Here is a 13,193-nt window from a genome sequence, read left to right as displayed (position 1 = left end):
ATAAATAAACAAATAAGCAAATGAAATAAAAATTTTATATTTCTGCTCAGGTTCCTCTGGAGGCTGGAGGAGGCCATGGGGCCCCCTGAAGTTAGAGTTACAGTGGTTAAGGCTGCCTGACTTCAGTGCTGGAAACTGACCTCTAGACTTCTGAGAGAACAGCACACGCTTTTAATGAGCCATAGCTCCAGCCTATTAAGTGAAATTTGAATAAACTTAGAAATGCAAAATTAGAAAGCATTTTGGGCCTTTAGTTCAAAAGTACTATATGAAAGATGGTAAACTTGCGAGTCAGGTTTTGAAAGTGACCATTGAACTGCTTTGGGGAAGACAAAGCAGAGTAATGTAAAAAAATATGTATGAGATAGCCAGTATGATTTCTTTGACTGAAACCAATCCTAATAAAAAATAAGGAAGCTGAAAATGGCAAAGTGAGAGTCACAAAGGAATCTTTTTCAAAAACATAGTGAAGCTGGCCATGGTATTACAGTTCACGCCTGTTATTCCAATATTTGGGAAGCAGAGGCAGGAGGATTTTGAGTTTCTGGCTATACTCTGCTACATAACAAGACTCTTGTCTCAAAGAAACAAAAACAAAACCTGTAGTGAAAAGTCAGATTAAAGATAATGTCAGGAGCATTTTAGTCTAAGGAAATGATAAAGGAGAAAAAGCAGTGCTTGAAGAATATTATTAAAAGAATATAAACAAGAATAGCTAAGAGTTGTGGACTTTAAAATCTTTGGGTTCTGGGTCTGAGTGCTGTCTTCACCATTTATTCTTTGTGTAACCTTTATGAATTCCTGAAGTATGTTTTAATTTCCATATCTACAAAATAGGGTTAATAGTGCCAATTGTTCAGGGTTGGGAAGATTCGCTGGTTTGTATAGTATGTGGAAATACAGAATAAATGCTTCTTAGCCATTTGCTGCTGTGGTCACTGCTGTCATTGTTACGAGAGAGCCACAGACCATGTAGGACACTTCCAAAATGGGCAGTTATAATTGTCTGCATTTTCTTCTCCTCAGCTCGAGCCTGAAGGCGAGGTCTAATGTCATCAGTTACGTTACTGTCAATGATTCTCCAGATTCTGACTCTTCCCTGAGCAGCCCATATTCCACTGACACTCTGAGTGCTCTCCGGGGCAACAGTGGGTCACTTCTGGAAGGACCTAGCAGAACTGCCACAGATGGCACTGGCACCCGTACCATCATTGTGCCGCCACTGAAAACTCAACTCGGCGACTGCACTGTAGCAACCCAGACCTCAGGTAAAGAGGGTCTTAGCTGTTAGAGTTGAATTTTCCTTGGATGTTTATATGTTTAATATTTAGTTAAACTATGCCAGTGATTAAGACTAAGCATAGATATTCTTAAACAGTGCTTAATTCAGAAATCAGTTCTTCATAATAGCAGAGTTTGTTTGCATCAATTTATCTTCCTACATTTATTTGCTTGGATTAATATGAAAATAAGGTTGTGTTTGGTGCCAGTATAGTATCTTAGGTATATTCATCTCTGGTGGGAAAAGTTGATAAGACATACCTTAAGTAGCAGGAAGAACTGAGTAAGCAGTTTGGCCTGCTACATGTGATTTGAATTTGATGATCTAGAATAGGTTTAGTTTATAATAATTTAATAATACTAACAATGACCATGAGCTGGAGACTGCTTAGTGGTTAAGGGTATTTGCTGTTCTACCAGAATCCTGACTTTGATTTCCAGTCCCACATCAAGGAGCATACAACCTGTGCCACTCCAAACTCCACCCTGCTACTTCCTGTGTGTGTCTCTCTCCTGGATGCCCTCTGATGCTCTTTGATTGCTTTCTGTCAGCTAGTTGCTAACTCAGCCTCCTGACCCAAGGTTAATTTTATTTAATCAACACAAATGCAAACTTGAGGTTCAAAGTGTGATCAAATATCCCACAACAGAATGGGAGGGATGGCTTTTGGTGTTAGAATAGCCATCTGTGTCCTATACATAAATAGGATTTATGGGTTATGCTACTTTCTGCTTATGGGCCTTAAAAGGTTCTGATTTAAGAACTTGTGTTAAGTCAGTGTGCTTCTCTTCCATAGGGGTAGTCAGCTGCTTGGGAGTCAAGGTAGAACACCAGGTTTCTGAATATAGTCATTAGGAATATAAATATTATACATGAATATCAATCCCTAGTAATATAATCCACAGTCCAGTTTTCCTACCAGAAACACAGAAAAAAGCCAACTTTTATATTCTATCATTCTTTAATCTCTTGGAATGTGAAGATAGTACATTCCAAAGGATAGAATTTTGCCTTCATCTTAGACCCTTTGAACCTTTAAATATTCTAAGAATTACAAATATCTTTCTGAGTTCTCCATTGTCATTTTTATTTAACCCCATTCCTACATAAAAGTATAGATTTATTGAGGATACCGTGTGCGTCCTCTGTGTAATAGGAGACTAGATAATTTTACTTAAGTGACCATTTAAGGATCTTTGTGCGCTTTGTGGAAAGACAGAGAAGGGATGGATAATGCAGTTTCTGTTGTTGTGGCACAAATGTAATTGAGGAAATAAGGATACTGAGACCTTAACTCTTACAAACTGCAAATGTGGACTTACATGATACCCTAAGGTTAGGGCAATGATGCTAACCCTTGATCCATTTTTAGGTCTCCTTAGCAGTAAGACCAAGCCAGTGGCCTCAGTGAGTGGGCAATCATCTGGATGCTGTATCACCCCCACAGGGTACCGAGCTCAACGAGGGGGGACCAGCGCAGTGCAGCCACTCAACCTTAGCCAGGTAAGCGCTAGGGGCTGCTACCTTCTGTTTGAGTTCTCCCCTGTTGTTACTCTCTGGAGAACCTTGCTTCTGGCTGGACTGCTGAATAAAGCCAAATGAAGCTCCTTTTGTGTTGACCACCTGGTGTTCTGTGCCTGCGTCGTGCCTGCATGTGCTATGTCTCTCATTTGATCTGTGAGTGCGTTGGCGATGCACTGCACCACCATACATGCTTTGGACCAGATTCTCTTGCGTTGTCTCCAGGCCAACTGGAGCCTTCTACTGTTTACCTGAGTCAAGACAGAGAAGCCACTTAAATCAGCTGGGTCTAACCCTGCCTGTTCCTAGAGTTTGGAACATCTGCCCTGCCATGTGATCTTCTGATGGGATAGGAAGGGGTACTTTACTCATTTCTGTTCCCCTTTTTCTCAGCTAAAACTTTGGTGTTCATACGGTATCAGAATGAGGTTTAGCTATGTGTGGGAGAGAGTGGAGAGCACATGGAGGTGCAAATGGAAATGCAGTTAGTGTGTGCACTCAAGGTTCCACACTTTAAGAGGCCTGTGGAGACCTTAGAGGAGAGCAAAAGAAAACAAGGAAGGTTAAAAACCACGGATTCCAGGATAGGGTGTGTGAGTTACTAACATGCAGGCATGGGCACCCCTGTGAACTCGATTCTCCACTTCCTCTCACACTGATATACTTGTGAGCAAACCGTTGCTGTCTTGAACAGAGTCAGGGTCTGCTCTTCCGAAAGGCAGGGCAGAGTGGCTGTCTTCTAGCAGTACCGCCTGCCAGTCTGTTCCAGGCGGTCCTGAAACAGTACACAGCAGAACTTCAAGGCCTCAAGGTTCCTCATTCCCTTCTTCCTCCTTCCAGAACCAGCAGTCATCGTCAGCTCCAACCTCGCAGGAAAGAAGCAGCAACCCTGCTCCCCGCAGACAGCAGGCATTTGTGGCCCCACTCTCCCAAGCCCCCTACGCCTTCCAGCATGGCAGCCCACTGCACTCGACGGGGCACCCACACTTGGCCCCAGCCCCTGCTCACCTGCCAAGCCAGCCTCACCTGTATACGTATGCTGCTCCTACTTCTGCCGCTGCACTTGGTTCCACAAGTTCCATTGCTCATCTTTTCTCCCCGCAGGGCTCCTCAAGGCATGCTGCAGCTTATACCACCCACCCTAGCACTCTGGTGCACCAGGTTCCTGTCAGTGTTGGGCCTAGCCTCCTCACTTCTGCCAGCGTGGCCCCTGCTCAGTACCAACACCAGTTTGCCACTCAGTCCTACATTGGTTCTTCCCGAGGCTCAACAATTTACACTGGATACCCACTGAGTCCTACCAAGATCAGTCAGTATTCTTATTTGTAGTTGATGAGCACCAGGGAGGCTTCATGGCTGCCTGCTCCTGGCCCTGAGTTCTTAATGGGCTCTGGTGAACACCTCCATTGTCTTCTCGTGGACGTCCCTAGCCCGCAGCTTGTTCTGCAGGGGTCCACTGAAGCAGAAGGCTTTGCTCTGGGTTACCGCTCTCCGTGCTGACTGCATTGTTGTAGTCTCCCGAGTCTGCCCTGTATTTTAATTCTTTATTCTTGTGACAGCATTTTTGGACTTTGGAAGAGCTGAGAAGCCCGTCTTCTGCACTCACCAAGGAAGAAAGATCATTCTGATGTTATCCTCTGACATACATTTTGTTTCTTTAACTTTTCTATAAATGCTTTTAAAAACAAGTAAAGTGTTTCTTTACTTAACTTTGTTTTATTAAGATTGCTGGTCAGAGGAAAAATACTAATAGAAAGATTTGAAATGTAACAGATGAGAAAAAGTCATTACTTTTTGTTTGTTTAAAAACCAAGACTTCTTGCCTTTTATTTTACAAGCAGCTTTTTCAAGGCTGTACTTTTCCTGTCAGACACTTTTACTCAAAAGTTGGTCTTTGCTAATGGCACATTGAAGCTTAAAGTGATTTAGGTTTTTTTTTTCATGTTGTATTGGGCAATTATTACTACTTTTGGCAAAAGTGGCTAAGTATTGAAATGTTTGCAGTTGCTTCTGTGTTCGTTGCAGAGTGATATTAAAAAGGCAGCCCACCACTTGCTGGACCTCAGTGTGAGAGGACCTGTGTCCACCAAGGATTCTTTTTCAACGAAGCACCATGAAGTCTTTCTTGGATTATTTTTTTTAAAGTCCTCCTCTCTATGGTTCAACTTAAATTCTACTAGAAAAGCCAGTGAAATGATGTGTATGGTGGGTGTTTTGTTTTGTTTTGTTTTGCATATAAGTGAAGAATCTCTCTAGGAAGAGATAACTGGCACTGGTGAGCTTTGCCCAAGATTTCTATAAATTTTCAATAACACACGTCTGTGTTTTTCTCATCTCTCCCTCTGTTTCATGTGACTTATCTGAGGGGAAGCTAAAGAACTAAACCAGATAAGTTGTGTATAGCTTTTATACTTTCAAATAGCTTCCTTTGTATGCCAACAGCAAATTGAATGCTCTCTTATTAAGACTTATATAATAAGTGCATGTAGGAACTGCAAAAAATATTTTAAAAGTTTATTACTGAATTTAAAAATATTTTAGAAGTTTTGTAATGGTGGTGTTTTAATATTTTGCATAATTAAATATGTACATATTGATTAGAAAAATATAACAATTTTTCCTCTAACCCAAAATGTTATTTGTAATCGACTGTGTAGTGATTACACTTGAATTGTGTATTTAGTGTGTATCTGATCCTCCAGTGTTACCCCGGAGATGGATTATGTCTCCATTGTATTTAAACCAAAATGAACTGATACTTGTTGGAATGTATGTGAACTAATTGCAATTATATTAGAGCATATTACTGTAGTGCTGAGTGAGCAGGGGCATTGCCTGCAAGGAGAGGAGACCCTTGGGATTGTTTTGCACAGGTGTGTCTGGTGAGGAGTTGTTCAGTGTGTGTCTTTTCCTTCCCCCCTCTCCTCTCTTCCCTTATTGTAGTGCCTTATATGATAATGTAGTGGTTAATAGAGTTTACAGTGAGCTTGCCTTAGAATGGACCAGCAAGCCCCAGAGGACCCCAGGCTGTTCACTGGGATTTAACAGAACAGATTTAGTAGTTGTGTTGTGTAAATGCATTGTTCTCAGTCTCCCTGCCAACAGAGAAAAATCAAAACAGCAGCCTTCCTGCTTTACTGCCACTTCCGTCCCGTTTCATTTTGGATCCTTAGCTCAGTTCTCATGGAAGCATTCCCCTATGTGGCTCTCTCTCTCTGTGCCTTGCTACCTGGCTTCTGCAAGAGTTCAGGGAGCAGGTGAGACAGTGAAGCCAGTACTAAATATGCATATTTGAAAGTATGTGCAATCACTTAGGATGGGATTTCTTTTTCTCTTTCCCCATGCAGTAGTCCTTCCTGTGCATAGGTGACATTACTAGTAAACTATTTGCTTGTTGTTTTTTTTTTTAAAAAGCATGTAACAGATGTGTTTATACCAAAGAGCCTGTTGTATTGCTTAACATGTCCCCATATTATGAGGAGGCTTTTGTAGAATCTACTGGTGACAAGAAGCTCACAGAAAGGCTTCTGAATCAGTGAAGAATATTAAACAGAAACCAAAGCCTCTTGAATCACCAAGGTTTTTGAGGTTTCTTTGTAACAACATGTACATTCTTGGGGCCCTTCAAGCTGTGAAATTGTCCTAGTATTCAACTCCTCCATGGATTAGGGTCAAGTTGAAGGTACTGGGGATGAGGACATCCCTGCCCATGAAGGATTGGCGGGGAGAAGGTTAACCCTGAGCTACAGATGTGTTCCACCTGAATCGAAGATTACATTTGAGTGCTAAGTCTAGGACTGGTTCTGTATAGAGATGGTGTCAGGAAGGTGCAGGATGGAGATGGGAGATTCATGGAGCCTGGCCAGCAGCCCTGACCAGGTGAGACATCAAGGAGCTGTCAGCGAGTCTGGAGTTTCTTCGTCGTGGGGAGTAGGGTTTCCAGGACGGGGCAGGCAGTCAGGACAGCCTGCCAGGAACATGGTGTATTTTCTGTCTGCTCTTTAGTTATCATATTAAGCTGTGCATCAGCAGTCTGTTGTTGAGACAACCACGCGTTTGTGTAGTTTGTCAGTAGTGTCAAACAGTGTAAAACAGTGTAAGTCAGTGTGTGTGATTTTTTTGTGCCTCCTAAGCATTCTGGTTTTCTTGTTTAAATACAGTTCTAGTTTCTAATCGGAACATTTTTGTACTTTATCTTTCCTCTCTACAAGGGACAAAATTTATTGGTTTTGTAGGAATGAGATGCAGGGGGAAAAACAAACCAACCCCCAGTGTGCCCCCTCATCCAATAAGCAGTTACTGAAGATGGGTGTCTTCAATCCACGGGAAACGAGAACGCCTGAGTGCTCACATCATCACCTTTAACATCTGTCTAGCAGTGTGACTTGACAGGCTTTGAGGTTGTCAGTCTGCAAAGATCACCCACCTGTCTGCTGAATGTGCTTCCTGGACGTGGTTTTACATCCATCCTGTCCCGGGGCTTAAACATTGACTGCCTGCCCTGCTGGCATGGAAGGGAGCCCCGTGAATATAGTGAGCCACTGACCGGGGTCAGCATTGCCTGACCTTGGACTAGCTTAAGGCTTTAAACCCTCTTTTAGAACTTGCATTTCTAGCTTCTCCCTTTCCAGAGGAGAGGAAATGGAAAGGGTCCATAGCCACCCAGGCACACCAGGATGCCTACTCACCCCAGAGTTCCCCGTCACCGTCAGGTTCCGCTGAAATGCCAGCCCCAGGAATAAGCACCCATTTCAAACAAGTCTGGCCATTCAGAGCCTGCCTTTGTGGATACTCATCCACCATCCTCCACTAGAGGGGCTTAGCTTGACTGCCCTTCGCCAGGCAAGCACAGAAAAGTGTGCTTTATTCTGCATTATTTATTATGCAGAGATCTACTAGTTGAGATGATTTGCTTTAGGATAGGAAATGAAGTTGCCTCTCAGTGAAAGGAATGGCCGAGCCTGCTTTGTATTTTGACTTTTTTTTTAACTGATGGATGGTGCAGCATGTCTCCATGTCTCCATGGTTGTTTGTTGCTAAACTTTATATAATGTGTGGTTTCAATTGAGCTTGAAAAATAATCTCACTATATGTAGCAGTACATTATATGTACATTATATGTAATGTTAGTATTTCTGCTTTGAATCCTTGATACTGCAATGGAATTCCTACTTTATTAAATGTATTTGATATGCTAGTTACTGTGTGTGATTTAAACTTGTTTTGTTTTTTTCCCTTTCCTGGTTGTGTGCTTCCTTTTACAACAAGCTTCTAGAAACAGGTAGTTCTGAGAATTACTAAGCTTTGTTTGTAATGCAGGTGTACTTAGGGAGTATGTAAAATAATCATTTTAACAAAAGAAATAGCTATTTAAAATTTAATACTAACTATGGGGAAAGGGTCCATTGTGTAAAACATAGTTTATCTTTGGATTCAATGTCTGTCTTTGGTTTTACAAAGTAGCTTGTATTTTCAGTATTTTCTACATAATATGGTAAAAAGTAGAGCAATTGCAATGCATCAATAAAATGGGTAAATTTTCTGACTGGCTGTTTTTACTTCCTAGCTAGGGCGTAAAGGGGTTAGATTAATGGCATGTCTGGAGTGACTAGACTCTGTTTGAACACGAGTAGAACACTCCCACATTAGGAGGGCTTTGTACAGGACTCTGTAATGGAAATGAGTAGTTTTGTGAGAAGTACTTCCCAAGAGTACAGTGTCTCCAGGGCCCTGGACTCCTGACTCTGGCCCTTGAAAAGGCGGATGGCTTTTGAGATGAACTACCTAACTTCTCTCCCAGTGTGTGTCACCAAACATTTAAAGCAGGAGAGTGAAAACAAGAGCTTTGTTTCCCTCCCAGGGCCCAGTTGGAGCTTGGCCCCTCTGTAAGAACAGCCTGGGCCTTGGGAGGTGACTTAGCGGTAAAGCACTTGCTGCTCTTAGGGAGGAATGGGTTCCATTCCCAGCACCCACATCAGATGCCTCATGGTTGGTTTTAACTCTAGCTGCAGGGGTTCTGGCCCCTGTGGGCACATGCATGCACGCCCATATAGAAATATAAAAATATAAATTTTAAAAACAAGGCGAACCTCTGATCCAAAACAAAACAAAATTTCTCTTGATTCCAAAGTTTTCTCATGCAAAGAAATAGGAATCTGTCTAGATTAATCACTGCAGGTCCCTGAGTAAATTATGTATGTTCCTGCCTAACTTTACACTGGCCTGTTAATTTACTTTGGGCAGATTTGCAGTTTTAGCTGGGTAGACATGAGAAACCCTTGGGCTGGTAAGATGGCTTAGCAGTTGAGGGCGGACTGCTCTTGTAGAGTTCAGTTCTCAGGACCCGTGTCAGGCCCCTCACAATCTCCTGTAACTCAGCTCTGCAAGATCTGATGCCCTCCCCTGGTCCCCACAGGCACCTGTATCACATGCACATACCTATATACAGCTACCCAAAAGTATACACAACATTAAAGGTAATAAAAAAATGAGAATATTTAGAAATACCCTACTGAACCCTAACCAAGAGAAGCGACTAAAAGCCTGTTCTCTCCCAGTGACAGGAAAGTCAGAATGTATTTGTTTTGACTTAGCTACATTGTATTTTTTCAGGTTAAGCCCCTTATATCCATGAAAGTAAATTAGCTTGTTCCTGCTGTACCCTCCCATTTTGGCAAGGGAATACCTGGAAAGTCATGTTGACAAGCTCTCAGGTCCTAATTTAAGTCAGCTAGTTAAACAAAACAACCTCAGGTTTTATTGTTGATTTTTATCTTCTGCATTTCTTTCCTTGGGCTAAATCAGAGATACAGTACTCTAAAGAGAGTCCTGTATTTTAAAGAAAAGCCTACAAATTCAGCCCACTTGGCTTGCTTGGGTAGTTTTTCCACATGGGTGAAGTCCTACTCCGGTTTTTTTATTTAGCATGAGTGATGGCCTTAGGTGCTCAGCACAAGGTGGCGCCAATGAGCTGTAGAAATTTGACTTCACGTTGCCCGCCCCCCCCCCCCATCCCGCGCCAATCCCCACCCCCTCAACCCTCTTCTCCTGTGTTTCTGGCTTCACTGAACAAGGCAGAAAATCCATTCTGTTATTGCTGGAGAAGGGAAGGTTTAATGAAGGGTGTCGGGCTCTTACTAAGTCAGCACTGGGAGCCCTCTCGTAAAACTAGTGGAGTTTGCTGAGTTTTCCCGGGGTCTCAGCCTCCCTCCGCTTCCTCCCGTCCCCTGTGACTGTCCAGAAGGCCTCTGCCTTCAGATTGCCATCTCTTTCCCTTCCCGAGGAGCTTACAAACCTAAGCTGCTGCTGGTTAAGGCTTCTGGCGACCGTGCAAAGGGGCCATCTGTGTTTGATCAATCCGGGCGGGAAGGAGGGGGTTGGGGGTTGTAGAGAGACTGAACGCATTCCAGAGTAGTGAGAGACACCCGAAGATCAGAAAAGAGGAGGCGCCGCCCCCACCCCGCCCCCAAAGCTAACGGGCTGGAGGGAAAGAGGCCGAAGGCACACTCCTACTCTGGCCCCACTTAAGGCTGCCATGGGGCCCAGTGCTCCTCTGCTGCTCTTCTTCTTTTTGTCATGGACGGGACTCCTTCAGGGACAGCAGCACCACCTTGTGGAGTACATGGAACGCCGACTAGCTGCCTTAGAGGTGAGGGATACGTTTCTCTTCTAGCCTAGCCCAGAATGATTCCACATCTGTTGGTGCAACTAGTTATCAGGGCTCTGGGAGTGACAAGATCGGGCTCTGGTAAGAGGCTGCAGAAAATACATAGCTTAGTGCCGAGGACCCTCCTAATTACAGACTCCTGTTTCCCCAACATCAAACAGTTGCACAGCAAATAAATGCAACACTTTCCCCTCGGCATTAGATGGAATAAGGGGACAGAGTGGAAATGAGAGTCAGAATCGGGCCACATTTTGGAACTAACTGGCTAAAGTGTTGAAGCTTCCCAGGTAAAAATCTGCCTCCAACTTCCTGTCGGTTTCTTCCCGGCACCCCATGTCCACCCCCTTTAAAACAGTTTGAAGTCTGTAGCGTCTTGATTTCCTGGAGGCTCAGATCACAGACAGCACAGGCTGAATGAAGACTCTTACTTAGGTGAATTAAGCCAGGTTCCTTGGATGGGTTAGCGCCTGACGACTTTGCTGTGGGAGCAACAGAGCCTGTTAGTGCCCAGCTGAGTGCTCCTTTTCCTGGTCGTGTCTCCCTGGTTGGGCCTCTGCTTGCCTGGGAGTTTTAACCCCGCAGCCTGCCCTCCCTCTGATTCCCCCATCCCTTCAGGAACGGCTGGCCCAGTGCCAGGACCAGAGTAGCCGGCAGGCTGCCGAGCTGCGGGACTTCAAGAACAAGATGCTGCCCCTACTGGAGGTGGCAGAGAAGGAGCGCGAAGCACTCAGAACTGAAGCAGACACCATCTCTGGGAGAGTGGACCGTCTAGAACGGGAAGTGGACTATCTGGAGACCCAGAACCCAGCTTTGCCCTGTGTGGAGCTGGATGAGAAGGCGACTGGAGGCCCTGGGGCCAAAGGCAAGGGCCGAAGAAACGAGAAGTATGACATGGTGACAGGTAAGAGATCTCAGAAGAGACCCAATCTCAGAGCTCTTCTTCCCGGCTTCTCTCCTTGTCCAAAGCAGCCGTGGCTCCATCTTCCAGTACATTTTGAGGAAACCCGTAATGACAAGTCCATAAGGAGTTTCTAGAGGCCTATGCCTTATTGGTCCCCCACATCTTAACCCTCCATGAGTGAACCCACACATAGGGGCACGTCTCCCAGTTCTCCAGATGGCCCTCCCTGCCGGAGTCCTCCTATAGATTATCTAACTCTTGGCCTCTGTATTCTCCTGTGCTTCTCTTCTTCCTCACCAGACTGTGGCTACACCATCTCTCAGGTGAGGTCAATGAAGATCCTGAAGCGGTTTGGTGGCGCCTCTGGTCTATGGACCAAGGATCCACTGGGGCCTGCAGAGAAGATCTACGTGTTAGACGGCACACAGAATGACACAGCTTTCGTCTTCCCAAGGCTGCGTGACTTCACCCTTGCCATGGCTGCTCGGAAAGCCTCCCGAATTCGGGTGCCCTTCCCCTGGGTGGGCACGGGACAGCTGGTTTATGGTGGCTTCCTGTATTATGCTCGGAGGCCTCCTGGAGGGCCCGGTGGGGGTGCTGAATTGGAGGATACTCTTCAGCTGATCAAATTTCACCTGGCAAACCGAACAGTGGTGGACAGCTCAGTGTTCCCGGCGGAGAAGCTGATACCCCCCTACGGGCTGACAGGAGACACGTATATTGACCTGGCAGCTGACGAGGAGGGCCTGTGGGCTGTCTATGCCACTCGAGACGATGACAGGCATTTGTGTCTAGCCAAGTTAGATCCTCAAACGCTTGACACGGAGCAGCAGTGGGACACGCCATGTCCCCGAGAGAACGCAGAGGCGGCGTTTGTCATCTGCGGGACCCTATACGTAGTCTACAACACCCGCCCTGCCAGCCGGGCCCGCATTCAGTGCTCCTTTGACGCCAGCGGTACGCTGACCCCTGAGCGGGCCGCACTCTCTTACTTTCCACGCCGATATGGTGCCCATGCCAGCCTTCGCTATAACCCCCGGGAGCGCCAGCTGTATGCCTGGGATGATGGCTACCAGATTGTCTACAAGCTGGAGATGAGGAAGAAAGAGGAGGAAGTGTAAGCACCTTGTGCTTTTGGTTCTCCTGTCCCCACACATTTATATTCTTATTAGATCTCCTGCTGTCCTTTCTTCAAAGGAAGGCCAGTGGCGGCTCATACCCCCTAATTTTTAAACAAAAATAACAACCAAATTCTCCTAGCCCCCTTGTTTTATACAGAACTCCAGATCTTGAGTAACCTTTTAGAACCAAAACAGCAAACACCCTAAATCTTCACTCCTGCTCTGTGTCCATAAATTTTAGTCCCAAACCCAGAACCCTGACCTTTGGATAGGGTCAACCCCCAGTATGACCCAAGGGAGAGAAGAACTCAAGGAGACAACTTTTCCCTCCTTCATTCACCCCTCCAGTGTGGGGAGGAAGGGGCTTTCCCCAAATCACTTTGTATGGCAACATTTTTGCATTAAAAGGAAAACCCACTATTCCTCTCCTGTGTGTGTTTGGGGCAGCTCTCAGATCAGAGTCCCTGTGGCTGTTTTCTGCCTTGGATTGGCTAGGCTCCCCTCGCTCCCTCGGGAACTTCTCTAGTTACACATTTTACTGTGGGGCACTTTAGAAGGCTGGACAAAATGCCTCCCTCTCCACGCCCATTGTACGCCACAGCAGCCACAGAGAACCACCCATGGCACAGCCCCTCTGACGGCTGGACACTGGAGCTCAGGAGCAAAAGCAAGGCTTCCAGTTCCAGCTCTTGGTAGACTGTG

At 45.3% G+C, this 13,193-nt stretch overlaps 2 protein-coding genes across 4 annotated transcripts in view; both read left to right on the top strand.

The window, feature by feature from the left end:
* Window positions 1–8,345, top strand: part of Hipk1 (homeodomain interacting protein kinase 1) — a 48,962-nt gene extending 40,617 nt beyond the window's left edge. For 2 of the 3 annotated variants that reach the window (XM_038310886.1, XM_038310885.1), the window contains exons 14-16: window positions 1,027–1,268; window positions 2,655–2,785; window positions 3,644–8,345. In XM_038310886.1, the coding sequence (XP_038166814.1) occupies window positions 1,027–1,268; window positions 2,655–2,785; window positions 3,644–4,132 (862 nt within the window). In that variant the 3' untranslated portion in view covers window positions 4,133–8,345. The remainder of the gene's footprint in view (window positions 1–1,026; window positions 1,269–2,654; window positions 2,786–3,643) is intronic. The other variant, XM_038310887.1, reaches the window with a different exon arrangement.
* Window positions 8,346–10,292: 1,947 nt separating this feature from the next.
* Olfml3 (olfactomedin like 3) lies at window positions 10,293–12,909 on the top strand. Its single transcript, XM_038311386.2, has 3 exons — window positions 10,293–10,451; window positions 11,085–11,370; window positions 11,671–12,909. The coding sequence occupies exons 1-3, from the start codon at window positions 10,338–10,340 to the stop codon at window positions 12,489–12,491; spliced, it is 1,221 nt and encodes a 406-aa protein (XP_038167314.1). The 5' UTR covers window positions 10,293–10,337; the 3' UTR covers window positions 12,492–12,909.
* The last annotated feature ends 284 nt before the right edge of the window (window positions 12,910–13,193 follow it).

The sequence above is a fragment of the Arvicola amphibius genome, chromosome 14 (assembly GCF_903992535.2).
Source record: "Arvicola amphibius chromosome 14, mArvAmp1.2, whole genome shotgun sequence".
Taxonomy (NCBI): domain Eukaryota; kingdom Metazoa; phylum Chordata; class Mammalia; order Rodentia; family Cricetidae; genus Arvicola; species Arvicola amphibius.
The sequence above is the reverse complement of the archived record's forward strand: the minus strand, read 5'-3'. Positions and strand labels throughout refer to the sequence as shown.